This window comes from Sceloporus undulatus, chromosome 3, assembly GCF_019175285.1.
Source record: "Sceloporus undulatus isolate JIND9_A2432 ecotype Alabama chromosome 3, SceUnd_v1.1, whole genome shotgun sequence".
NCBI classification, from domain to species: Eukaryota; Metazoa; Chordata; class Lepidosauria; order Squamata; family Phrynosomatidae; genus Sceloporus; species Sceloporus undulatus.
Genome location: NC_056524.1, coordinates 218,662,362 through 218,687,579, shown reverse-complemented (window position 1 = coordinate 218,687,579; position 25,218 = coordinate 218,662,362). Strand labels below are relative to the sequence as shown.

At 40.2% G+C, this 25,218-nt stretch overlaps 2 protein-coding genes across 8 annotated transcripts in view; one reads left to right on the top strand and one right to left on the bottom strand.

Annotated features, from left to right (window-relative positions):
• Positions 1-25,218, top strand: part of C3H3orf70 (chromosome 3 C3orf70 homolog) — a 362,205-nt gene that overhangs the window by 225,894 nt on the left and 111,093 nt on the right. The window lies entirely within an intron of this gene.
• MAP3K13 (mitogen-activated protein kinase kinase kinase 13) overlaps positions 1-25,218 on the bottom strand; it is a 60,463-nt gene that overhangs the window by 6,647 nt on the left and 28,598 nt on the right. For all 7 annotated transcript variants that reach the window (XM_042460538.1, XM_042460541.1, XM_042460537.1 and 4 more), the window contains 9 exons: positions 16,529-17,112; positions 15,324-15,507; positions 14,343-14,534; positions 14,072-14,230; positions 13,332-13,490; positions 11,724-11,832; positions 7,384-7,493; positions 6,759-6,875; positions 5,166-5,303 (listed from right to left, as the gene is read on the bottom strand). In XM_042460538.1, the coding sequence (XP_042316472.1) occupies positions 5,166-5,303; positions 6,759-6,875; positions 7,384-7,493; positions 11,724-11,832; positions 13,332-13,490; positions 14,072-14,230; positions 14,343-14,534; positions 15,324-15,507; positions 16,529-17,030 (1,670 nt within the window). In that variant the 5' untranslated portion in view covers positions 17,031-17,112. The remainder of the gene's footprint in view (positions 1-5,165; positions 5,304-6,758; positions 6,876-7,383; positions 7,494-11,723; positions 11,833-13,331; positions 13,491-14,071; positions 14,231-14,342; positions 14,535-15,323; positions 15,508-16,528; positions 17,113-25,218) is intronic.

The following is a 25,218-nucleotide window of genomic DNA, read 5'->3' as shown; positions in this document are numbered from 1 at the left end:
TTACAATTAAGATATTTATTAGGCTTAATTGCATGGAGTTTTGTCACATTATCTCTTTCATCATTAACAACATCTTGAGAGCCAGCATGGTGTAGTAGTTTGAGCACTGGACTATGACTCTGGAGATCAGGATTCGAATCTCTGCTTGGCCACTGGTTGACCTTGGGCAAGTCACACTCTCTCAGCCTCAGAGGATGGCCATGGCAAACCTCTGAAGAAACCTTGCCAAAAAACCCCATGATAACTTCACAACCTTAGGCTTGCCATAAGTCTGAAACGACTTGAAGGTAAACAACAACTGAATAGATTGAATAAATGCATGCAAGCTTGTTTCGTGCATGCAGCCTTCATACTTTATATTTAAATAAAATTATCTGTATGTTTGCATCCAATTACTTTTTTTTATCTTTAAAAAGGAGGACACACACATCATCCTTCATTCCGAAACACAACCTGTCTTTGGATCTCTTTCTCTACTATTGCAAGCTGCTACTTGAGAAAAGCCACTCCTGGCTCAAGTTGCGGTTCTGTAATCTAGCAGTTTACTAGCATAATTGTGTTAAAAATATCAATTGTGCCTAAAGGAAACCCCATTTCTGATATTCTCAGTTGCAGTGTTATCTTTTGCAGGGTGATCGACATATTCACTCATTTCCTAAATTAATATCCTTCCATACTGCCAAAGCCATGTGGAAGCTTTAAAAAAATTACAATATACAATGAAAGAAATAATAAACAATTTTAAAAAAGAGAGATTAAAAAGAAGAGTATGACTACTATAATTTAATCCAGAAACCAATATCACAAACATGATTAAATGCCACTGAAAACTTGCAACAGGACCAACTCTGCTACGTAGTTAAACCATAAAAATAAAGTCATGTCAAGCATGATTCATAAGAAAATTTACAGTCTGGGCATCACTAAAGAAAAGGTCTTTTTCCCCACTGTCCAGCTATCAGCTTGTGGCAACTAGCTGGTGGTAACCAAAAAAATATTTTAAAGGTCAAATAAAGGCAACCTCCATTGGGCATAGGAGTAAGCTGGTAGTTAGTGAAGTTTTTAAATCCTGACATAATATGTTAACAGTTGTTACTACCTGTTACCAATCTGGTCACTGCATTTTGAACTATTGTTTCTGGATCATTTTCAAGAGAAGTTCCATATATAATATAATAAAATAATTTAATCTGGTTGTATTAGGGCATTAATTACTGCTTCACTCTCCAAGAAGGAGCAAGTTGACCTATCAGACACAGGTGTTAAAGAAGAAGGTAATCTTACAATCTAACAGCAATATCAGATCAGGCAACACTGCCAGACTGCAAAGTGTTCCTTCAGAAAGAGCCTTATACAGGCACAACACGCTGAATATCATGTCACTGGACTTTAAAAACTATTATGTTAATAGCACTTCTGTCTTATCTGGACTGAGCTTTATTTTATTAACCTTTATCCACCTAATGATCTATTCCAGACAAGTTCCAGACAACAGTTCAATGTATCCATAACACATCTAGATCTAGTGTAGGCCCTCAGGGCGGTCTTATGTGGTTCATGCCTACATGTTGCACACCGCTGATCTGAAGTAAAACAAAGCCAAAGTGTATTGATGACATTTTAAATCTCATCTCTCAGCAATTTCATATAGATATTAACAGCATGGGAGGCAGGTCACAGGAGAATTGTTGAATATAATGTCATAACTTTCATGACATTTAATCACAGTCTTTCAGCCCCACCATGAAAAAGTGACCTGATAAAAAAAACTTCCTGAACTCTGACCAGATACATTGTCCAGAAAGAACTGGTTTACGTTCTTTACAGATCTCTTCACTGCACACTCCAGAGAATGCACACATTCTAACACTGTTCTGGTATAGGGAACCCACAGGACAATCAAGCCAAGTGAGAAATTAGAATAAAATGAGATGGAAAAGGACAGTGCAATCCAGGAAGGCTTGGTGCTGATCAGCTGCCACCAACTCAAAATGGATGGCATTTTGCAAAACAAATACATTATTTCTTGCCATCACTATCGCTAAATCTAAAATTTTACATGGCCTCTGGGGAATGTTTGCTCAAAATATACATTTTATTAAATCTATCTGCACTCTTGTCAGCCCAATTCTTTCATCACCATGAAATCTACAGAAAACCAATAAGCCAACATATCTCAAGACACCAATATTCTATGAATATTTGAGATGCCTAAGAATATTTGTCTCATTTGTCTGTGGGTGAAAGCAGAAAAGTTAGCAGTGAGAGTTAGAAAATCCCCCGAATAGATAAGAACCAATAGTATCTATCAGAAATTTCAGGTGAACCTTCTAAGATAGACCTCTACTCCTGCAGAAGCTTAAAGCCAGCAACTGCTTAAATCTCATCATGGCAAAATAACTAGTAGTTGATATTATAAGCAATTTTTAATCTTTCTATTGATACGATCTTGGATACTTCTATTGGTGTTAGTGGCATTTGTCACAATGACAAAAGACTGAATACTATTTAAAGCTTTAAAGAGTGTTCATATTTAGCCCCCTTCAAAAAAGCCATACTGCAATTTGAAGGAAAAGGCTTTAATAGAGTTCTATCAGCCTTTTGCACCATGCAGTCACTATGTTATCATGCTGCTCTGCAGAAGGGAAAACTCATGTTTTAGAAAGAAAATATACTTTAAAAGTTATTATAATGTAATTTTGGAGTGGTGACACATTTGGGTATGCAGGCATGCAGGGATGCCACCACCATTACAGATGACAACTAGATGGAACCCACTACCTTTGCTAATTTGCTGAATCCTTTTCTTAGGTGGATCTTTTCTTTTGGAGATTTCCATAATTAGTTCACTGCTCTTGAAGACTGAGGCACTAGCCATCAAGAAGATACCCTAGATGCGCTGATGGCCAGGGAAGAACTTTCAGGACTCTTTTCTAGGAGAAGTTAATTATTTGCCATCTGGCTTTGAGGGGGGGGGGGGTAGGGAGAATATCATCCCAGTCCTAAGGGGCCACTGTGGTTCCCACCCGCACTGGAAATGATACATAATTCTTTCATCCTCTTGCAACCTTCTGCTGAAGAATCAGGAACTGAGATAGTTAGTCTGTGCCTTTCGTCTGCTTCTGTGAATCATAGTTGGGGGCAGAGGGAAAGGGAGAATATAACTATAAACAAAACTGTGTTCTACTGTTCTCATCAGCATTATTACCACTACTGCTGCTTAGGGTGTAAGGCCACTCTGTTCAATCCAGGTGATAAGCAGCCCTGTGTCTCTCCTTCAAATGGTGGCCCCAGAGATGACAGGGTTTGCCGTGAGCTCTGATAGTGAAAGTGATGAGGAAGAGGAAAAATTTCACCCCCTCTTCTCCAGAACAGTACTGCCTCTGAGTAGGTGGTGGTTTTCCCTGAACTTCTGGGTAGGCCCAAAGTTTGTGACCTTCCTCCTCTAATTGTACTGCAAAACAGGACGGAATTAATGTTAAATTATGTTCCTATGCAAGGCTACAGATTCCAAAGCCAGAGCTGCAGGATCCACTGTCAAAAACATGAGAGTATAATGAAACCTTCAGTAACTGGTGGTGGGGTGGAGAGTTCTTTCTATAGCTGCCCATTATCCACTGATTTGCTGCTGTGGTATACTCAAAGGCTACAGAGAATCTTAAGCGGGGGTTGGAAACCCCCGGCCCCGCGAGGCCTTGGGACCGGCCTGAGCCCGGTCCTGCCGCCGATTGCCGCCAGCGCAGGGCCAAAAAGGCTGCCACGCAAGAGACTAAAGGCCCACGCGGTGCAAATTGGCGGCAGGACCGGGCCTCTCACGCGAGAGGCCCTCAGCCGGTGGACAGGCAGGGCCAAGGAGCCCCGCTTCAGCAAGGCTCCTTCGCCCTGCCTGGCCTCCTCTGGGCAGGGCAGAAAGAGGGCAGGGGTCCTCCTCCTCCTTCCTGTGGCTGCCAGACAGCCGCAGGCAGGGAAGGAAGGGGGCGGGGGGAAAGGAGGAGGAAGAGGAGGAGGAGGGAAGGAGCAGGAGGAAGAGGGAGGGAGGAAGGAAGGAAGGAAGGAAGGAAGGAGGAGGGAGGAAGGAAGGAAGGAGCAGGAAGGAGGAAGAGGAGGAGGAAGGAGGAGGAGGAGGAGGGAGGAAGGAAGGAGCAGGAGGAGGAGGCAGAAGAAGAAGAAGAAGAAGAAGAGTAGCAGGAGGTGGAGGAGGATGTCCATTCCATTTGTACAGGTCTGCTTTGTTTTAACAATGATAGTGGTGGTGATGATGATGATGATGATGATGATGATATCAGTCAGTTTCAGAGACATGCACTCACTCTTTCTGAAGGTGAGACAGTGTGACTTTCCAAAGTGCATTGCTGTGTATTTTCGGTGCTTTTAATGCTAAAAGGTCTGCTTTAACAATGATAGTGATGATGATGATGATGATGATATTGATATCAGCCAGCTTCTGAGGCCCAAATGTCCTCCATTTTGATCATGCCTAAGAAACATGCATTTATATTAACATTTTTTAAAAATCATCAATTTTTTTCGCATGTCCTCCATTTTTTAAAAATGTGCCCTTCATTTGAAAATGTTGTTCTATATTATTTAATTATTTATTTTTTGGCTTCGGCCCCCCAGTTGTCTGAGGGACAGCAACCCGGCCCCCGGCTCAAAAAGGTTGCCTACCCCTGCTCTTAAGTTTCTGCTTATGCTAGCCCCTTTGGCACTGTGTTCCCTAGCCAAGAGTTGAGCCACTGCTGATATGCACCGCTCTCAATGGCAGCTGACAAAATGTTAAAATATTACTCCCAGTTTCTAAAATGAAAGCTCTCTACATGCCCCTTTAGTGTATTTGCTCCAGCACAATTATTTTACCTGAATTAAAAATTATACTGCTAAATCCTTAAAATACAAAAGATGGGTAAACTGAAATTATTAAACTGTCACCAGAAAAACACAGTGGTAGAATACTCTGCTATTAAATTGCATCTCATCTCCATTTCCAAAGCTTTCCCATTATTGATTAGAACACAAAAACTGTGCATCTCCTTTTCCATTATCTGGTTGCCACCAATCAAAAAATTAGTATCACTTTAGTGATTAGCATTGTTGTCCAACGTTCTGTAGATCAGCTCACTGCAAAAAGCAGAAGCACTTCAATATGATTTTGTTATCTGGCTCACCGCTTAGTCTGGCATCCAGGCTTGTGGCAGGCTCCTCTCCTCTTCATCAGTTTTTCCACTGCATTGGCATGGATTATTGGTCGAACTGGATGACGCTTGTACGTCCCAGGATACTTCTTCTCCACAGCTTGTTCCCGCCTTCAAGTAGAATAAAATTAATCCCCAAACTTATTTATTTATTTATTCATTCATTTATTCATTCATTCATTCATTTATTTCGAGGATGTATATCCCACCTTTCTCACACAATGGGATTCAAGGTGGATTACAATAATTTAAAAAGACAGAAGTAAAATTCTCACAGCAGAAGAAAGTTACTGGAATATTTACTCCAGGTATGTGTCAGTCAGTCCATCAATTTTCCAAACTTTTATCTATTTTTATTATTATTATTAAACTTTATTTCTAAAGCGCTGTAATTATACACAGCACTGTACAAAGTCAAGCTAAGTGTTAATCTCAGTATATGGAAAAGACAAACTAATTCTTAACAGGAACAGGAGCCCAGGTTCAGATAAACATTCCAACTACAAGAATGTCCAAAACAATTGCCAACTTCAATAGAAAATAGCAATAGCAGCTGCATTTCTATACAACTTCATGTTGAACTAAACAGTCTCTAAGCAGTTTACAACATGTAAACTAACTGCCCCCAGCAAGCTGGGTACTCTTTTTAGTGACCTCATAAGGATGCCAGACTGAGCTGATCCTAGAGTCTTGGCTGAAATCAAACTCACAACCTTGTAACTATGAGTGAGTGGCATCCTGGTGCCACAGTGGTTAAATGCCTTTACTGCAGCACTCACTCAAAACCATAAGGTTGCGAGTTCAATACTAGCCAGGGCTCAAGCTTGACTCAGCTTTGCATCCTTCCAAGGTCACTAAAGTGAGTACCCAGATTGTTGGGGGCAATTAGCTTACAGTTGTAAACTGCTCAGACACTACTAGTTCAGTATGAAGCTGTTTGTTTTTTGGCTGCAGTACTGGCATTTAACCACTGCGCCACCAGGGCTCCCCTTAAAAATTTTGTTTAGGAAAAAAGTAGGTGATCTAGTGTAGACAAAATTCCTTCTTGCAGTACTGAAATAAATTTCATTTGGCCTTCAGCAAATACACAGGTAGACACACACACACACACACACACACACACACACACACACACACAGAGCGCACCTCAGTGTGGTGCAGTGTTAGACTAGGACTCTGAAAGACAGGCTGCTACCACACTGCAGAAATAAAGCAGTTTGACACCACTTTAACTTCCATGGCTCAATGCTATGGAAATCTGGGATATGTAGTTTGATGGAATACCAGACCTCTCCGATAGGAAAGACTAAATATCTCACAAAGCTGCAAATCCCAGAATTCCACAACACTGAGTCATAGCAGTTAAAGTGGTTTCAAACTCCTTTATTTCTGCAGTGTGGCAGGAGCCCAGGTTTCGTATCCCCATTCAGCCATGGAAACCCACTGGGCAACCTTTGGCAAGTCACACCTTCTCCCACATATACACACACACAGATACAGTAAATCTGAATAATCAGTATTTATAATCTTATCACATGGGTCTAGAATGTATGTGGATGCACATACTTAATGAGCTCCTTTTCTCGAATCTCTAGTTGTAGCATGATAGCACTGAGCTCCATATACAAATTATTGGCTCTCTCCAGTTTCTTCTCATAATGTTCACGAATATCCAAGGCATGCCTGTCAGGGGAACAAAAGGAAAACCAGTGTTAACAGTTAAATGGCCTCTCTCATAAGGACAGCAGGTACCAATGAAGAATTCTTTCTCATTAAATATGTCATTTCCAACATCTAAAATAAGCAAGCATAATGAAAGCATTTGCATGTTGAAAAAACAGAATCAGGCTTCAGTTCATTCTTTACAGATTAAATGCAAGATGATTTCTCTCCCAAAATGCTAGAATTCAAGGACATTCAGTGAAACAAATTACCAGGCATTCAAAATGGACCAAAGATTATTTTTCACACAATATGTACTGAGATGATTCCCATGAAAAAAAAATATTAACCACCTTACTAAGCGATTTGATAAATTCCTGCAAGATATATCTATGAACAGTCATTTTTGTGGGCTTACCAAAAGGAACAGGATGGTTGCTGATTAAAGGAGAACACTAAAGTAAACATAAAATAAATAAGATCTGAACCAAAAGGGTTTATCATACACTCTTAAATAAGAGGAACAGACCTGAGTTCTTCTCTTCTACGACGAATAAGTTCTTCATCTAACCGGTGTATACAAGTTCCTTCACTTTTAATCTTTTCAAAGTGTTTCTTCACTTCTTCTCTCCATTCAGCCTGCCAGAACAATTTTACATTTTGATGGTGATGTAACATAATTAATAGCAGTTACAAACTGCACCAAGAACAGGTGCACTATTATCAGAAAACAAGAGTTTACTAGTTCCCAACTAGTATGCCAACAAACCTCTGAAGGCTTGCATCAATAGGCCAGCAGCTATCATTTTACCAAGCTTAGCCCTCTAATACTGTCTAATTTTAACTGAAACTTGGATTCAGTTTGAAGACATATAACTTGCAAATAAAATTGATTGCATTTCATTTCTGTCTACAGTTCAATTCCTTCTCATTATCTCCAATCAACTGCTTTTTAACTGTTGTTTGTTGTTGTGTGTCTTCAAGTCATTTCTGGCTTATGGTAACCCTAAGCTAAACTTATCATGGGGTTTTCTTGGCAAGTTTCTTCAGAGGGGGTTTGCCACTGTCATCTTTTGAGGCTGAGAGAGTGGGACATGCCCAAGGTCAACCGGTGGGTTTACATGGCTGAGAGAGGATTCAAACCCAGACGATGCAAAGCACAGCAAAACAAAGAAACAAATATTTATTTGGCACTATACTTCACACCCACAATTTCTATGGGTTTGCATTACAATATAGAATAGGTATCTTGATTAGAACAATAAATACTATCTGCCCTCACATGTCTTTCTGCAATAACAAAATAATCATACAATCAAATAAAATGTTTAGGAAGAAAATATTTTGATAAAGAAATAAATAAATAAAATAATATCTGAAAATACTTATTTATGTATTTATTTGAAGAATTTATATCCTGTCTTTCCCCACCATGGGATTCACAGCAAGTTACAATAATTTAAAAAGACAGAAGTAAAAAAATTGATTACAAAAATTAAAAACAATTAAATATTATTAATATTAAAACATAAATTAAAGATACATAGTTAAAACCAATAAAAACCATAAAGCATTAACAGCAAAACAGAAGTAAAATTAATCCACCAAATGCCTGCCTAAATAAAAATGTCTTCAGCCATCAGCAAAAAAAGAGCAGGGAGTGGACCAAACTGATCTCCCGTGGAAGGGAGTTCTACAGTCTGGGAGCAGCCATGGAGAAGATTCTGTCCTGAATCCTCACTAACCAAACCTGTGAAGGTGGTGGGACTGGGAGAAAGCCCTCTCCTGTTGATCTTAGGGCTCAGGCTGGCTTGTATAGGGAGATACAGTCCTTCAGTTAGTCTGGACCCAAGCCTGATAGGGCTTTAAAGATCAAAACCAGCACTTTGAATTCTCCCCAGAAACAGACTGCAGCTGTTTCAGTAGGGGAGTCACATGATCCCTGTAGCCAGCCAGCCCTAGTCAACAGCCTGGCAGCATTTTGTACCCGCTGAAGTTTCCAAACAGTTTCTAAGGGTAGTCCCACATAAAAGTGTATTTCAACAGTCTAAGACATGCGTCATTGTAGCCAGATTCAACTTCTCAAGGAATGGGCTCAGCTGGCGCACTAGTTTTAACTATGCAAATGCACTCCTGGCCACAGGAACAAATCCAGGCTGCAAACCTGAGATTTCATGGGGATTGTAACCCCATCCAACACAAGCTGAGTCCCTATTCCCTGATCTGTCTTCCTGGTCAGTTGACCAGGAGCATCTCTGCCTTGGTTGGATTAAGTTTCAGTTTGTTCACCCTCATTATCCATAGCAGACAATGGTTTAGTACAGAGACAGCTTTCTTGGAGTCAGATGGAAAGGAGAGATAAGACTTGGGTGTCATCAGCATACTAGTGACGTCACACTCCAGTTATATGTAGATGTTAAATAACCTGGGAACAGAACAAAACCCCAAGGGACACCACAGACATTGGCCAGGGGATTGAACAGGATTCCCCCAACATCACCTTCTTAGTTCACCCCTCCGAGAAGGGCTGAAACCACTGTAACAAAGTGCCCCCAAGCCCCATCCCAGAGAGGCGACGCAGAAGGATACCATGGTTGATGCTACTGAAAGCCACTGAGAGGTCCAGCACAACCAACAGGGATACATCTCCCCTGTTAAGTTCCCTGCGTAGGTCGTCCACCAAGGCAACTAAAGCTGTCACTGTCCCATAGCCAGGTCTGAAGCCAGATTGAAATGGATCTAGATAATCTGTTTCATCCAGGAACCCCTAGAGCTGGGAAGCCACCATACATTCCAACACCTTGCCAGAAAGGGGGATATTTGAGACTGGCTGATAGTTCTCCAATCTGGTGGGGTGAAGGGGTGATTTTTTTAATAGTGGTCTCACCAGAGCCTCTTTTAGAAAAGCTTGGAATCTGCCTTGCTGTAGTGAGGCATTCACTACTTCCCTTACCTAGTTGGCCAGTCCTCTTCTGACTGCTTTCAACAGTCAAGATAGACAAGGATCGACTCTGCATGTGGTGGCTCTAACCTCCCCAAGGATTCTGTCCACATCATCAGGTTGTACAAATTGAAACATATCCTATAATACTGGGCAAGCAGGGGCCAAGGTTGCATCCAGCTGACCTGTATCAACTGCAGCATCCATGTTGTAGAGGATCTGAGTGATTTTATCCACTTGGATACCCTAAAGACACCACATCTCATCTGATCTTGGAAGCTAAGGAGGGTAAGCCCAGGTGAATACTTGGATAAGAGACCACTAATGAATACCAGGTACTGTTGGTTATATTTCAGAGGAAGGGACTAGCAAAACCACCTCTGGAGATTTCTTGCCTAAGAAAACCCTATGAAATTCATGGGGCTGCCATATGTCAACAGGTATCTTAAAGGCACAGACACACAAACATGGAAGGAAATGATATATACCAGTGATGGTGAACCTTTTAGGGCCGAGGGCCCAAACTAAAAGGTTTTCCGGCACTGGGTGCTACCTGGTGCCAAAGGTGGGACTTCCGCCCTCTGGGGGTGGGACTTCCCCCCCACCCTCCCCGACTTTCAGTTGCCTCTCCAGAAACAGCTGAAGGCCCAGGGAGGCTGGGGGGGAAAGGAGGACAGGCGCGCTCCACTTCCTCCTCCTCCTCCTCTCCTGCGCTTTTCCCAGAGTTCAGCTGTCGCTGGAGGGGCAGCTGGAGGCTGGGGAGGGTTGGGAAGGAGGAGGAGCAGCTGCAAGCCTCTTCCTCCTCCTCCCCCTGTGCTGCTTCCAGTCTTCAGTTGTCTCCAGAGAGGCCAGGAAGAGTTGTCTCTTCCTCCTCCTCTCCCCGCTGCATGTCAGAGGAAACAGTGTCACGTGCCATAGGTTTGCCATCAGGAGTACATACATTATCTTTCAGGCAAGAAAAGTACTATCATGAAAGATGATCTGATAACACTAAACGTGAATTACATTATTTCAAAAGATACAGGGGTTTTTTTGGCTCTAGTGTTCAGGTGTTAATAGTGTACAATTGATATACATTCCTACCTGTGTAATCCCTCATGACGCAGGAGACTATGTTCAGTGCAGTCACATTGAGCATAATGATATAAATGGAGTATCAATATACACCCACATGCCCTTAGACACAGAGGCCTCATTTGCTAGATTATGGCAATAGTGCTGTATCACTGCAATTTAGCTACACCAATTCTATTGTGTCTTTGAATAGCACTGGTGAGCATGGCATGCTTTCCAAGGTAACCGATATCACCTTAGGAAGAACAGTGTTCCCCTTCTTACAGTATATGTATCTTACTATATGTGTGCCAAACATATTTGTAAGTCTTTAAGGCACATAACTTTTTATTAAGACTATATTAAAGACACTTATTGTCTTTCAGTCTCACTTACTTAGTTTATATCCTCTTCCCTGCTCTTCAATCTTAATCTATCAGTAAGCACTGGTTTCCAACAAGGAAGCCAGCATCTGATCAAGTAGATTGGACATGCACGAAAACGTCTGCCACTATATACTAACTAACATCTAATGTACTACAGCAGTGGACTTCTTAGTGCTATAAATGAACAAGATTACCTTTGTGGAAACTGCCTTCTTGTTTCTTTACATCCTTTTCAATACCTCTCCACATACAGGCTTGAAGTTCTCCTAAAGGAACATTTCATTCCAATATCCTTCATGTTATATATGTAGGTTCACTTGAATGTGCTCCAGTTTTTGCAACTTCATCACGTTCCCACCTGCCCTCATTATTACTCCCTGGCCTTGTTTCTGCTTTATTTTTCTTTGCTGCTAGCATCTAAGCTTAAAGTACACATAACATGCTAACAATTTCTGAAGTGTCTATTGCTAGCAGACATTACAGATTTACCTGAGACTTGAAATAAGTCTCCTGAGGGGTACCTAACACATCAGCAGATGCAATGTCAAGGTGCATAAGTGTCTGTCGGAAAGAAGGCCGATTCCTGGGCTTACTTTGCCTGTCAAAAGAAATAGAGAAGAGGATGAAGACCAACCAGCGTTAAAACATAATTATGAGTCTGTTAAGAGCATTTTAATTAACGGTTCTGTTTTAAGTTGAACTGTAATTTCATTATCTATTAAAATACCTCAAAAAGCAAAAAAATGGACAAGATTTTAGCATGCAATAAATAAATAATAGGCTCCATGCTTCTACTTTCATACTTAGCAAGGCAATTCCTCCACAAAACACTAAATAGAAATATTTACTAGATGTTTACATTATCAATCTGCTGCATCCTCCTAAATAATGTAGCCACTCCATGTAGCCACTCTTCTTTCTCCTTCCTGACAAAGCATAAGCTGAATTCTCTATATTTTGCAAAAAGACAGCCACAGTAGCCTGTTGCGACAACAATGGGCAGGGGATCTAGCAGCACCTTTGAGACTAACAGATTTATTTTAGCATGTTCTTTCATGGATTTCAATCTATTTCTTCAGATGCACTAATGGAGTACAATAGCCACAGGTAGTCAAGAAAAAAGTTGTGGGGGTAGTATCAGTGTAATGGGATACAGACACAGGTATGATCCTGGTAATAAATCTCCAAAGAGATCTGATACAGATTTTTTAAACAGTTTGACAGTATGAAAGTCCTGAAGTGTCAGCCTGAAAGGAATTGCTAAATTCCACTCACCCCTTTCTATGCTGCATTGTTTCTGTACCCTTTTGTGCATACCTCATTCAGCACTTTGCCTGCAAAATCTATCCATATGATTATCTGTAAAATCCCAGTATTTCAATATGTTTAGTACAGTACTTAGCTGTCGTTCTAAAAGTGAATGCAGACTTTAAACAAGTAGAACGATCTGTACTTAGTAACCCACTATCTGTAGCAATCATAATGAATTCATGTTAATTAACATGCTTGAGCCTAAAGCAGTTTTAAACCATGCCCTAGACCAGGGGTAGGCAACCTGCGGCCCACGGGCCGGATGCGGCCCGGCGAGGCCTTGGGACTGGCCCCAGCCCAGTCCTGCCACCAATTGCCGCCGGGGCCTTTGGCATCTCGCGCGAGGGGCATGGTGGGGCAATTGTCTATAGAAGCCTCAGAAACATGCATTTATCTTAACATTTTTTTAAAAATCAGCAAAATTTTTTGCATGTCCTCCATTTTTTATTAAAAAAATGCCCTCCATTTGAAAATTTTGTCCTACATTTGTCCCGGTTTATTTATTTATTTAATTTTTTAAATTAATTATTTATTTTTTGGCTTCGGTCCCCCAGTTGTCTGAGGGACAGCAACCCGGCCCCCGGCTCAAAAGGGTTGCCTACCCCTGCCCTAGACATTCATGTAACAGACCGTGATGGCTTATTCTTGTGATCACTGTCATATTGAGTCCAAATAGAAATCTCAGCACTGATTTGATTCTGATGATTCTAAAAACTTTCACTGAGGTCAGGTTGGGGATGGGAACTGTGCAGACTACCAGCGGGCCACACTGGTAGCATCTCTTACCATGTCTGTTTCATAAGAATTTTGAATCCATCTGGGCAAGTAGAGGGCACAGGAAGGTGCAAGCTATTACTTCCTACACCCCAGATGATGGCTGAGGAGTCAACATCCTTATATGGAATCTCTCCAGTGAGAAGCTCCCACAAAACTACCCCAAATGACCTGAAATGAAAGAGAAAGGAAACAGATAAAAAATTAGAAAACATTTTTAACATCTAAGTTAAGCCTTAGACTCTTTTTTTTTAAAGAACATTTTCCAGAGAGCACACTATGGAAAAATGGTTATAAACCTTTCTCTTTTTAAATATGAAATCTTCCAGCAATGCCAAATCCTGATAACACAAGGGTTGTTTTAATAAAAAAATGAAGCACTAATACCGTGAAGGTGAACCTATGGTACATGATGTCATTTCCCCCAGCATGCAGCGGAGAGAGGAGGAGGAAGAGATGTGTGCCTGTTCCTCCTCCTTCCCAACCCTCCACAGCCTCCAGCTGCCTCTCCAGGAGGCAGCTGAAAGCTGGGGATGGGTTGGAAGGAGGAAAAGGCGCGTGCTTCTTCCTCCTCCTTCTCGACCCTCCCTCGCCCCAGAAGTCCCACCTCCCAGAGGATGGAAGTCCTGTCCCTGGCACCAGGTAACACCTGGTGCCAGAAGAACTTTTAGTTTGGGCACTCAGCCTCTTAAAAGTTCACAATCACTGCATTAATACAATGAAACTGACTAGTAATTACAAGTATTATTCACCATATATCTACTTTTTCAGAGACAGGTTCGTTGCGAATAACTTCTGGAGCCATCCAGGCAACAGTCCCTGCAAAGGACATTTTTGTACTCTTATCGCTGAGTTCTTTAGAAGTACCAAAATCTGAAATTTTTACTGTATCATTGTGAGTAACTAATACACTGCAAAAGAAAAGAAGAACACAAGAAATCAAGTGTCAGACTGACAGCAATTTAAGCTTTATGTGAGATTTCATTACATTTAATATGCACGTCACACACAGTAGCAACTTACTTGGGTGACTTGAGATCTCTGTGGATGATTTTATGTAGATGTAAATAGTTCATTCCACTAGCAATCCCTGTGGACCAGTCTACAAGGAGACGAGGTGTGACCTTCCTACCTGCTCGCAATACTTCATACAGCTGTCCCTGTGCACAGTATTCCATTATTATACAGTAACAGGGTGCCTGTGTGCAAACGCCCCTATGATAAAAACAAACAAACAAATTCAAGACAATGGGAATTTATGACCAAAATCCAACAGAAACATGTTGGATGTTCACAATTCTCCTCACTAGTAACGGGCACTGCAGAGCATTTATTTTCTGAGACCAGACTACTCCTTATTCACCAGTTGTTCAGATATAGACCTAACTTGTAAGTAGAATAATTAAATCTCTCCTCAGAACTGACTACTTCAGTGTAAACAATCATCCTTAAATTTCATGAACTGGTATTGATCTTTCACTTAAATGGCCATAATAAAAGGGCTGAAACATTTAATCAGCTCATTTTAAAAAAACAAACAAAAAACAAACCTGTTTTACTTAACAATGAAGCTTTCACAAAGCAAGAGAAGAGAAGAAAAATAAAATGTTTCTTGTAATAAAAGATCCAAAGGTTTCTAGATAATACATAAGTTTATTGTTGATTCTGACAAGTAGTTTTGAAGTTTGTATAACTGGTATGCAGTTACAGATGCATTCATCTCTAAAAGAGTTCATTAGTCCTTCATTCACCAATAATGGAAGAATATTAACTTAAAATGTATGTATTTATTGTTATCACCTACTTTTTATACCCTTCCATGCAAAATGAATGTAAGACTGCCATCAACAAGCATGGACAGATAAAACTCTACCTTGTAGTGAGGATTTTTTTTCATGTTTTGAAGAATAAAAGGAATTGATATAATCTGAAGACTCACACAGTTTATAAGTCTGAATATGCATGGTTATTCTAGAAAGAGTTAAGATAATCAGTGAGACCTACTTGAATGCTATGATATTTGGATGTTTCAGCTTCCTCAAGTGCTTGATATCAGTTTCACTCTGTTCTCTTACTTTCTTGATGGCCACTTCCTCTGATCGAAATTTTCCTAAGAAAACAGCTCCCTGTGCTCCACTACCCAGCCACTGCAGCTCAGAAATCTCTTCAAAGGGGACTTCCCATGTATCTGATAACAAACATAATAAACATAATCTGATAATAAACATACATATCCATTATGACTGCAGAAACTTGCTTTTTGAAAAGTGACAAAAGGAAAAAAATGCAGTCTATGTATTCTGTTGTCCTATTGAACATAACTGATGTGCAAAATTCTTACGTCTAGAGAAAGTTTTTTTTAAGCAAAAGACAAAAAGCATATCCTATCACTCGATAGTCCTCCCACAAAAGAGCAAAATCTGAGATAAGATAGCAAACATGATAAATCACCAGCCTAAAAACTGGCTTTGATAGTTCCTATTAACCGTTAGGTATGACAAGACTTTAGGGGTGGGTCTATGGAGTACACCGACTGTCAAATTAACCATTATAAACAATGTACAACAATGCATGTACCAAGTTCATAGACCATGATCCCTGCATTTTAGTCTGATTTCAGAATGAAGTATACAGTAAAGGAACACTGAGGAAAACTGGAAAAATTTTGATATGTGAAGTTTAATTTTGCCTTTAATGCTCATAGATGAGAATATAGTATATAATGAGCAGCTGATCACAGGTGAAAAACAACATCAGATCCATGTTTTTAAAAAGGATTTTACTTCAAAAAAGAAACTCTCAATATTCATCTCTACTGTACATGGAGATTTCCAAACTAATCAACTGAATAGGTCACTCATGTTTGCCCTATGTCTTGCTGTAGAATTTATGCATATTTATTTTGCCTTAACTACATTTTAAGAAGCTCATATTATTTTCTTGTTGACCCCAAAAGGCTTACTATGACATGGCTTGAGGTTATTAGAACCACCAGGAATATGGTCTTGCCACACCAGAAAGAACTTACAGAACTATTTCCATGTGATGATGCACACATCCCATAGCATACAGAACTCTAATAAATGGCCCAATATTAAGCTACACCAATGTAACTCTGGACGCAAATTCTTCTCTCTGCCTCAGAGCTTTATCTTCAAAAACATTTTTAAAACCCAGAAAAGGGGCCTTATTGTGCTTACTGAGTCTACCTTGTTGCTGTAGCTTGTAGTCAGTGGAGTAAGCTTTTCCTATAATATTCCATACGGGCTTCAAACAGCCAAAGAGTCCCTCAAGAAAACCACCATTTCCACTGCCTGATCTGTTGAACTGAATTTTGATATCTTCTGTTCCACTGTTGGTCTCTCCACCTATATTGTCCTTGTTGCCCTGATGGACAGGGGTTTCCAGTTCATCCTGTTCTGTTAACTGCAGCACACTATTTTCAAACTGGTCCCTGGAATCCTCACTCACACTGGTCAATACTGTTGTGACGACTGGGCTATTCATATTTTCTGATGCACTATTCTGAAGGAAATCCTTGTCTTGTACATCCTCTATGATCGCTGGTGAAGGATGAAGAGATGTGGGTATATGTTCTCCATGCATCCCACTGAAGTCTTTGTCTTCACTGAGGGTCTTGGTGATAATGGTTGTAGAAGATGACCAGCTCAGGTGGTCCTGAGAACTGGTCATTGTATTGTGCGTGTGCATGTGCAGGGAGCAAACAAGCACAGATATTGCTTTAAGAAAATGAAATGCTCATTTCTAATGTAGAAAATGATGGCCAGAATGCCTGGGGGGAAGAAACAACAAAGGGCAGAATATAAGAATGTTGGGCATAATTGATTGCAAGTGCTTATTATAACATCATTTTTCAAAACTTTCTCATCCTTTAAAATCCATTATAAAATTTTATCATCTTAATCAAAGTCAAAACACATAAATGATGCAGAATATAAAGTATTGTTTTATGATGCATATATTAGCATAGAATGAACCTTATACAGTTTGAAAGATATATTCAGTAATAAGTTATGGGGTGATTCAAAAAGGATGATGCAAAACCAAATTAGAATAAGTTTCATTTAGCATCATTCTTTTTTAATCACCCTGCATATATGATCCTAAGGAATAAAGATACACAACTAAACAAAAAGGTCAGAATCATTTAAGTGATTGTATTCCCCATCACATGTACAGATGTGAGAGCTGGATAGTGAAGAGAGTGGCTAAGAAGAAAATCAATTTGTTTGAGATGTGGTGCTGGAGAAGAGTGCTGAGAATACCGTAGACAGCAAAATAGACAAATAAATGACTCCTTGAACAGATGATGCCTGAACTCTCTCTGGAATCCAAGATGACCAAATTGAGGCTGTCATACTTTATCCACATCATGAGAAACGCATTAGAAAAGACAATAATGCTAGGAAAGGTAGAAGGCAGAAGAAAGAGAGAAAGGCTGCATGCTAGATGGATGGACTCAATCAGAGAGGTCACAAGCATGACCTCAGAACCTGAGCAGTGCGGTGGAAGACAGGCAGGTCTTCCAGGGGCAGGACTTCTGGAGGACTTCCGGGGCATGCGGGAGTATGCATGCATGGCTGGAAATGCCCCCGTGCAGCCCCAGGGAGCAGCCGCTCTGCCTTGGAGAGGGTGGGAGAGAAGCCTTGCAGCTCTGGAGAGGGTTGAGGGAGAAGCCACGTGCCGGGGACCGACTGGGTGTCACCCCCCTTTTAGGGTGTCACCTGGTGTGGTACACACACACACACACACACACACACACGAACACACAAAGAAACAGAAGATGACAACAAAAAAGTAAGAATGGGAGAGTTTTCCCACAAGATCTAAAAAATCAAAGGGAAAATTTAACCAAGAATGGGGATTCTCTACAACCAGCAGGGGAAGATATTACATGACCAAGCAGAAATAAAACCACAACAGAAACAATAAATGGAAAAACTATATAAAAGAGATGAAAGGATGAATTATTATTATTATTATTATTATTATTATTATTATTATTATTATTCAAGGAAGAAACATCTGGATATGAATGTACAGTTTTAGAAAGTTCACTCAGAGGACTTGGGAGAAATAAATCACCAGGAAAAGCTACAGAGGAAAAGCTCTGCTTCAAGCTAAAGAGACAGAATATAATGGGAATATATTCTAGTTCTATGTAAAATATACTGACAACTAAGTAAAATATACTGGCAACACTCTTAAAAGAATGGCTCACAAATTCAAAATGCTCATTATACATTCCAATACCCAAGAAAGGAGACACCAGGGGCTGCAGGAACCACAAGATTATTGCATTAATTTCCCATGCAAGAAAAGTAGTGCTTAAAATTCCACAACAAAGACTTTTACCATATATGGAGTGAGAAATGGCAGATGTCCAAACTGGGTTTGGGAAAGGACCAGGCATTAAGAATCATATTGCAAACATATGCCAAAGATTTTCAGGAAAAAATCAGCCTATATTTTATAGATTATATCAAAGCATTTATTGTATAGATATTTAAAAACTATCAATCACACTTTTAAAAATGGGTGTGCCACAACATTTAATTTTCCTGGTATATAACCTGTACTCAGGACAAGTGGTTACCATTAGAATAGGGAGAAACAGAATGGTTTCCAATTGGCAAGGGGGTCAGGCAGGACCTGAATTTTATAACCCTATTTGTTTATGTTATATGTTGAATGTATTATACATAAATCAAGATTAGACTTGGAGGAAAGAAGCATGAAAATTGGGCCAAGGAACATCAACAATTTAAGATATGCTGTTCATACTAGACTACTAAAAGAAAATAGCAAAGCCTTGGAATGATCACTGAAGTGTAAAGGCAGGTTTACAGCTGAACTTTAAGAAAACAAAAATACTTATCACAGATGATTTACATTACTTTAAAGCAGACAATGATGGCATTGAAATATTGAAAGATTTTCCATAGCTTGGCTCAGTCATTAATCAGAATTGAGTATGCAGTCAAAAAATCAGAAGACCAGGACTTGGGAGGGCAGCTATGAAGGAAATAGATAGAAGTGTAAAGTTTAACAACTGGAAGTGTAAACATGTATCACTGAATACTACAATTAAGATTGTCCATGCCATCATATTTCCTGTTTCTATGTACAATTATGAAAGCTGGACAGTGAAGAAGGCTCATAGGAAGAAATCAACCCATTTGAAATGTGGTGCTGGAGAAGAGTTCTACAGATACAATGGAATGCTACAAAGACAAATAAATGGGCCCTAGAAGAAATCAAGCCTGAATTCTAGAAGTCAAGATGACTAAATTGAGACTTTTGTACTTTGGATATATCATGCGAGGACATGACTCACTAGAAAAGGCAATAATGCCTGGTAAGGTAGAAGGCAGTAAGAAAAAAAGAAGACCACATGACAGATGAATAGATTCAATCAAGGAAACCACAGTCTGGAACACCTGAGCAGGGCTGTCAATAATAGGGTGACTTAGGAAGGTTTTTCATTCATAGGGTCACCATAAATCAAAGTCAATGTGACAGCAGTTAACAACAACAAACCCCTTTTTACGTTAGTTATATAAACAGGCTATTTCAAGATAGCTACTACTACTAATAATAATAATAATGCTTTATTTATATACCGCTTTTCCAATGATCAAAGCGATGCACATCAAGAATATAGTTACATTCAGTTTAAAAAATATAAAATCTACAAATATTAATATACATAAAAACACATCCGAAGATCTATCAGTCAATAAAGTGCAATAAAGTGCAATTCTGTCAAGAATAATGACTACAAAGAGTCGGGTGGGTATGCTAATTGAAATAAATGTGTCTTCAAAGCCTTCTTGAAGGCATCTACAGTGGAGGAGGCTCGAATTTCGTCAAGGAGGTTGTTCCAGAGAGTCGGTGCTGTCGATGTATATGACCTCTTGTGAGTTGTTGACAATCTCACTCTCAGACATTCTAATAGATGGTTTCCTGATGTTCTGAGAGTGCGGGGCGGATTGTGTGAATGCATGGCTGGATTGTGCGCTCCTTCAAGTAGCTCGGGCCCGAGCCATGTAGGACTTTATAGGTAATAACCGACACTTTGTATTGAGCCCGGAAGCTAATGGGCAGTCAGTGAAGAGATTTTAATATCGGAGTTATATGGTCTGCCCTGGATGTTCCAGCGACCAGTCTGGCTACAGCGTTTTGGACTAATTGAAGCTTCCGAATCTGGTACAAAGGTAGCCCCATGTAGAGGGCATTGCAGAAATCTAAACGAGAGGTTACCAGTGCATGCACTACTGTTTCAAGGTCCTTTTGGTCCAAACAGGGACGCAGCTGGCGTATCAGCCGAAGCTGGTACCAAGCACTCTTGGCCATCGCATCTACCTGTGATGACAATTGTAGGGAAGAATCCAAGAGTACTCCCAGACTGCGAACTTTGTCCTTTAGGGAGAGCATAACCCCGTCTAGGACTGGATGACAAATTTCCCTGCCTGGACTTGGGGTACCTATCACAAGTACCTCTGTTTTCTCTGGATTCAACTTGAGTTTGTTTTCCCTCATCCAGCCCATTACTAGATCAAACCATTTTGCTGGACAGCAGTATTGAACAAACAAGCGTGATCTTTTGCCATTTAAACATAAGTATTACTGATAATTCTGAATTCACATACACAGGAATAATACTTGAAGTTAAAAAAATTTAACTGATTAGCTCTGTTGAGGCTAACATAAAATTCTTTCATTTCTTATCACAGGACAGATTAAAACTAGAGGAGACCTTGCCACTATGTGTGAGCAAGATTACAAGACTAGGCAAAGCATACTAGACAGTAACAATGGAGAAAAGGCTAATTTCTGAGGAAACTGATCTCAAAGTATGATTGCATTCTTCTGATTGGGTTTTACTATATGTGTAACAGGAAAATGCAAAGGTTATTATAGGGCCTGAACAGACAGGCCAAAATAAAGCTGCTTCGTGTCACTTTGGAGGTATGCTGTTTAAATGATGCATGTGTCCTAAGAGTCCAGAAGCCACACCAAAGCCACACTCCAGTCCTAAGGAGCTTCTTGCCTCTTAAGATGTATGCATCATTTAAACAGCATACCTCCAAAGTGACTTGAAGCAGCTTTATTTTGGCCTGTCTATTTGGGCCCATAATTTTGGTTTTTTTTCCTTTCATGTATTCGCAAACTAGGATGCACGGGCATCCAGGATATGTGCCAAAAAATAATACTACTGTAAAAGGCTGCCATGGAAGAGCTCTCTGCTCAGACACCAAAATTCAAAACTAAGTATATCTCTGTATTACAACTACCAAAACAGATAAATTCTGATATGAAAATATGAAAAGCACCAGGACAGATTATCTCCCAGTGAGCCTTATGTCACCCAAGGAAATGGAAACATTATTTTATAAACACTAAATATTTTGTTTATATACATCTCATATAATGTGTAAGATATTTAGTACTGTTTCCATTTAAAGTATTTTCATGCTCACCATCCTATAGCTCGAGAATTGCATAATCTAATATCACAGGAAATAAGGTTGCATAATGATGTGATGTGACAGTAAACACTGTTCTTAAAAATTATGCTGAGAAATTAAAAGCACATCCACTAAAATTATGGATACATCATCAATTTGATATTTAGAGTCTAAGGCATTTAAAAAAAATTATATAGGACAAGCATGAGAAGCTTCTATCGCCTGTCACACATTAATCTCTCAACCACCAAGAGGATTCCACTTTATATTTTCTGAATAATGTCATGAATACAAACCAAAATCAAATTAGTAGCAGTATTGCAGTAAACACATAAGCCCACAAAACTGGAAGAAGGTATCATTTTCTCGGTGTTGACACATCTGTTGAGTTTCCAGTAAAAACCACTCAGCATACTTTACTTGTCTCCAATTTATAAATACAGAATATCCAAATATTATCTTTACAATTTCAGTTCTATATAGAAAATTTTAAAGATAATTTTCAGATACCCTGTACTGTACACCTACTGTACTAAGTGGAATAACACAAACTAAGTCCTGTTTGCCTTTATTTTCACAGTGGCGTGAGGAGTGAACTCTCAGGATGTGAGGAATGTACCATGGATGCCACTAACATTCTATGAATACATTATCCCTACCTATTAGTTCAAATCACCTCAAAATGCAAATATTCTTCTCTTACATATACAGGGGGACACTAACTGATCTTTAGACATATACAACTATCTCCCCACTATCCAAGCTTATGATCCAAGCATGCTTTCATTTAACTAATTAATGGTTATCAGATTAATATATTAATACTAATGCATTTAGGTTTTACGCTAATTATTGTCAACAGCATTAATATTTTATTTTAACAGAATGAAGGGCTGAACTTATTGGTAAACAGGATTGATGTTAACAAGATTTAATTCATTAATCATTAAGCTTGCTTTCTAAGTGAAAGTGGAGAAAGGAGGAAATAAAGAAGCTAATTATTGGGTTCAACTGCTAACTCATGAACTGCTGCTGAGGCAGTGAGATAGCAAGAGAGGCAAACAAGTGACTGGGACAGGCAAAAGGGCAGAACAAATACAGAGAACAAGGAAAGGGAAAATGATAGGTGGCCAATGAAATTTGGACAGACAGTGAAGGTCAGATAGATATAGGTAAAGATAGTCCCTTAACATGAATGTCTAGTTGTAACCAACTGTAGGGAGCGGTGCTCATCTTTGTTAATAAGCCAGAGCCAACATTGTCCGAGGACAGCTCTAGTAGTCATGTGCCTAGCATGACTGCACCAAACACTGGCGGGATACAAACCACCATATAGTACGTATTGTATACATACTAGGGTTAGGAAGGGGCAGTGCTTCCGCACCCCCCTAACCCTAGTACGTATACAATACGTACAAGATGGCGGCGCCCCTTCCACAGGGGCGCCGCCATCTTTACGTACTGGACGCATAGCGTCCAGACGTGTCACGGCGCCTATGACGTCGCGAATGCGCCAGCGGCGCCTCGCGACGTCATAGAGGTGCCGCAAAAAGAAGCTCCGAAATGGAGCTTCTTTTTTGCTCCGCGCGGAAGCCGCGCGGTTTGGCTGCTGCAGCTCCTGCGCAGAGCAAATGGCGCCGGTGGGAGACCGCCTCAAAGCGGCGGTCTGTATCCCGCCACTGTTACCTTCCCACCAAAGTGTTACCTATTTATCTACTTGTATTTGCATGCTTTCGGACTGCTAGATTGGCAGAAGTTGGGACTAGTGACAGGGGCTCATCCCATCATGCAGCACTCGGGCCGAGGAGAGTAATTATCATTAAGATAAAAGGATGGAGATGAGAGGCCTTGAAAAAACAGGATGAGCTTGGGAGAGGAGAAGAGATAGCACCATGTAAGTTCTACCTTCCTACTGAACTTATGGCTTGTTTAAAAAGTAATGATTGGTATAATTATTAAAATGATAATTAATGAAACAAATTAACCCCCACTGTTATTACCCCCTCCCATATTAATGTAAATCAATTCTCACAGTGACACGCAAATGAATTTGGCACCCATATTCCAAATTTTTCCCAAAACTATGCATTTTGGTAGGGAAATTACAGAAACATCTAATCAAGTGGCAGATCTATCCTCATCTCCTCAATGCCTCTCTGTTAGTGTGGTCAAGATGCAAATTATGTATCAAGTGGATCAGAACAGCACAGATAAGTTTTATCCCAACTTTTCTCCTAAAACGAACATATGAGAGATTAGTTTGTGAGTCAGTAAACTACCTGGGATTATGGGGACCTGTAATGGTACAGGAATCTGAACACAGTTTGCCTGGTAATCTAACCACTATACCAAAATTGGACTGTAAAATTAGTCACACGTTTCTTTTTCAATAACTGAGAAACTGTTATGGCCAGTCACAAGGAGGATTCGGAGGAGGACTTGGCCCCTCAGGTGCATGGGGAACCTGAGGCTGAGCCAGGCTCCAGATCTGCCCTGCCAGGTCCCAGCTCTACTCTCCCAGCTCCTGGAGAGTTGGCTCAGCAGTCCAGCCTTTCCCTATCAGAGGTTCCAGGCCTGGGAGACATAGAGGAGCAAGATATTGAGGTACCTACCTTCAGCCAAAGAAAGATTGAAAGGTCGTGCCTTTGGCGTTCCCAAAGGTTAGCTGAGAAATGCTCATTAATCACCCAGCAGCTGCGATAAGGAGCTGGCCTGATATAAACACCTGGCAGACACTGAGCCTCTTTGTCAGAGTCTATCTGTATTCCTTTGGTGAAACCTGCTCTCTCTGACTCCCTCGGACTTTGTTGCCGGACTCTTGCTTCCTAGACCTCGGACAGACCTAGACCTCTTGACCTTGGACCGGACTCATTGACCTACTCTCTGGCACTCTTGACACTGGACTTGTGGAACTGCCCTCTGGAACCCTAGACTGGCTTTTGGTTTTGCTCTATCAGACACTGGACTGGTATTGTGCTTTCGGAACTGTTTCTTTGCTGCTGTAAAGCCTCACTTTTGTTTACCTTTGCCTGGCACACTCTTATCAGCTGTCCATTGGCAGCTTTCCCGGACAGAAACTATGATCAGTGCTTCAGGACAATGTCTCCATTCCCAAGGTAATCATCCTTAACAAAAGATCTTAAATGCAGCAAAACAGCAAAACAAAAATTCATCAAGAGGTTTAAATTGTAAATTTTAAAAGATGAATTTTAGAAGTGGATTATGTTAATGTGTGCACATCTTATTTGTCTCTTTAAACTGATATATGTTTTAACTGACGTTGTTTGTTAAATTTGGTTGTTTCCCACCTCAATCAATGGGGAGAGGCAGGTAAGAAATAATAATAATAATAATAATAATAATAATAATAATAATAATAATAATAATAACTCCACCCCACTCAGATC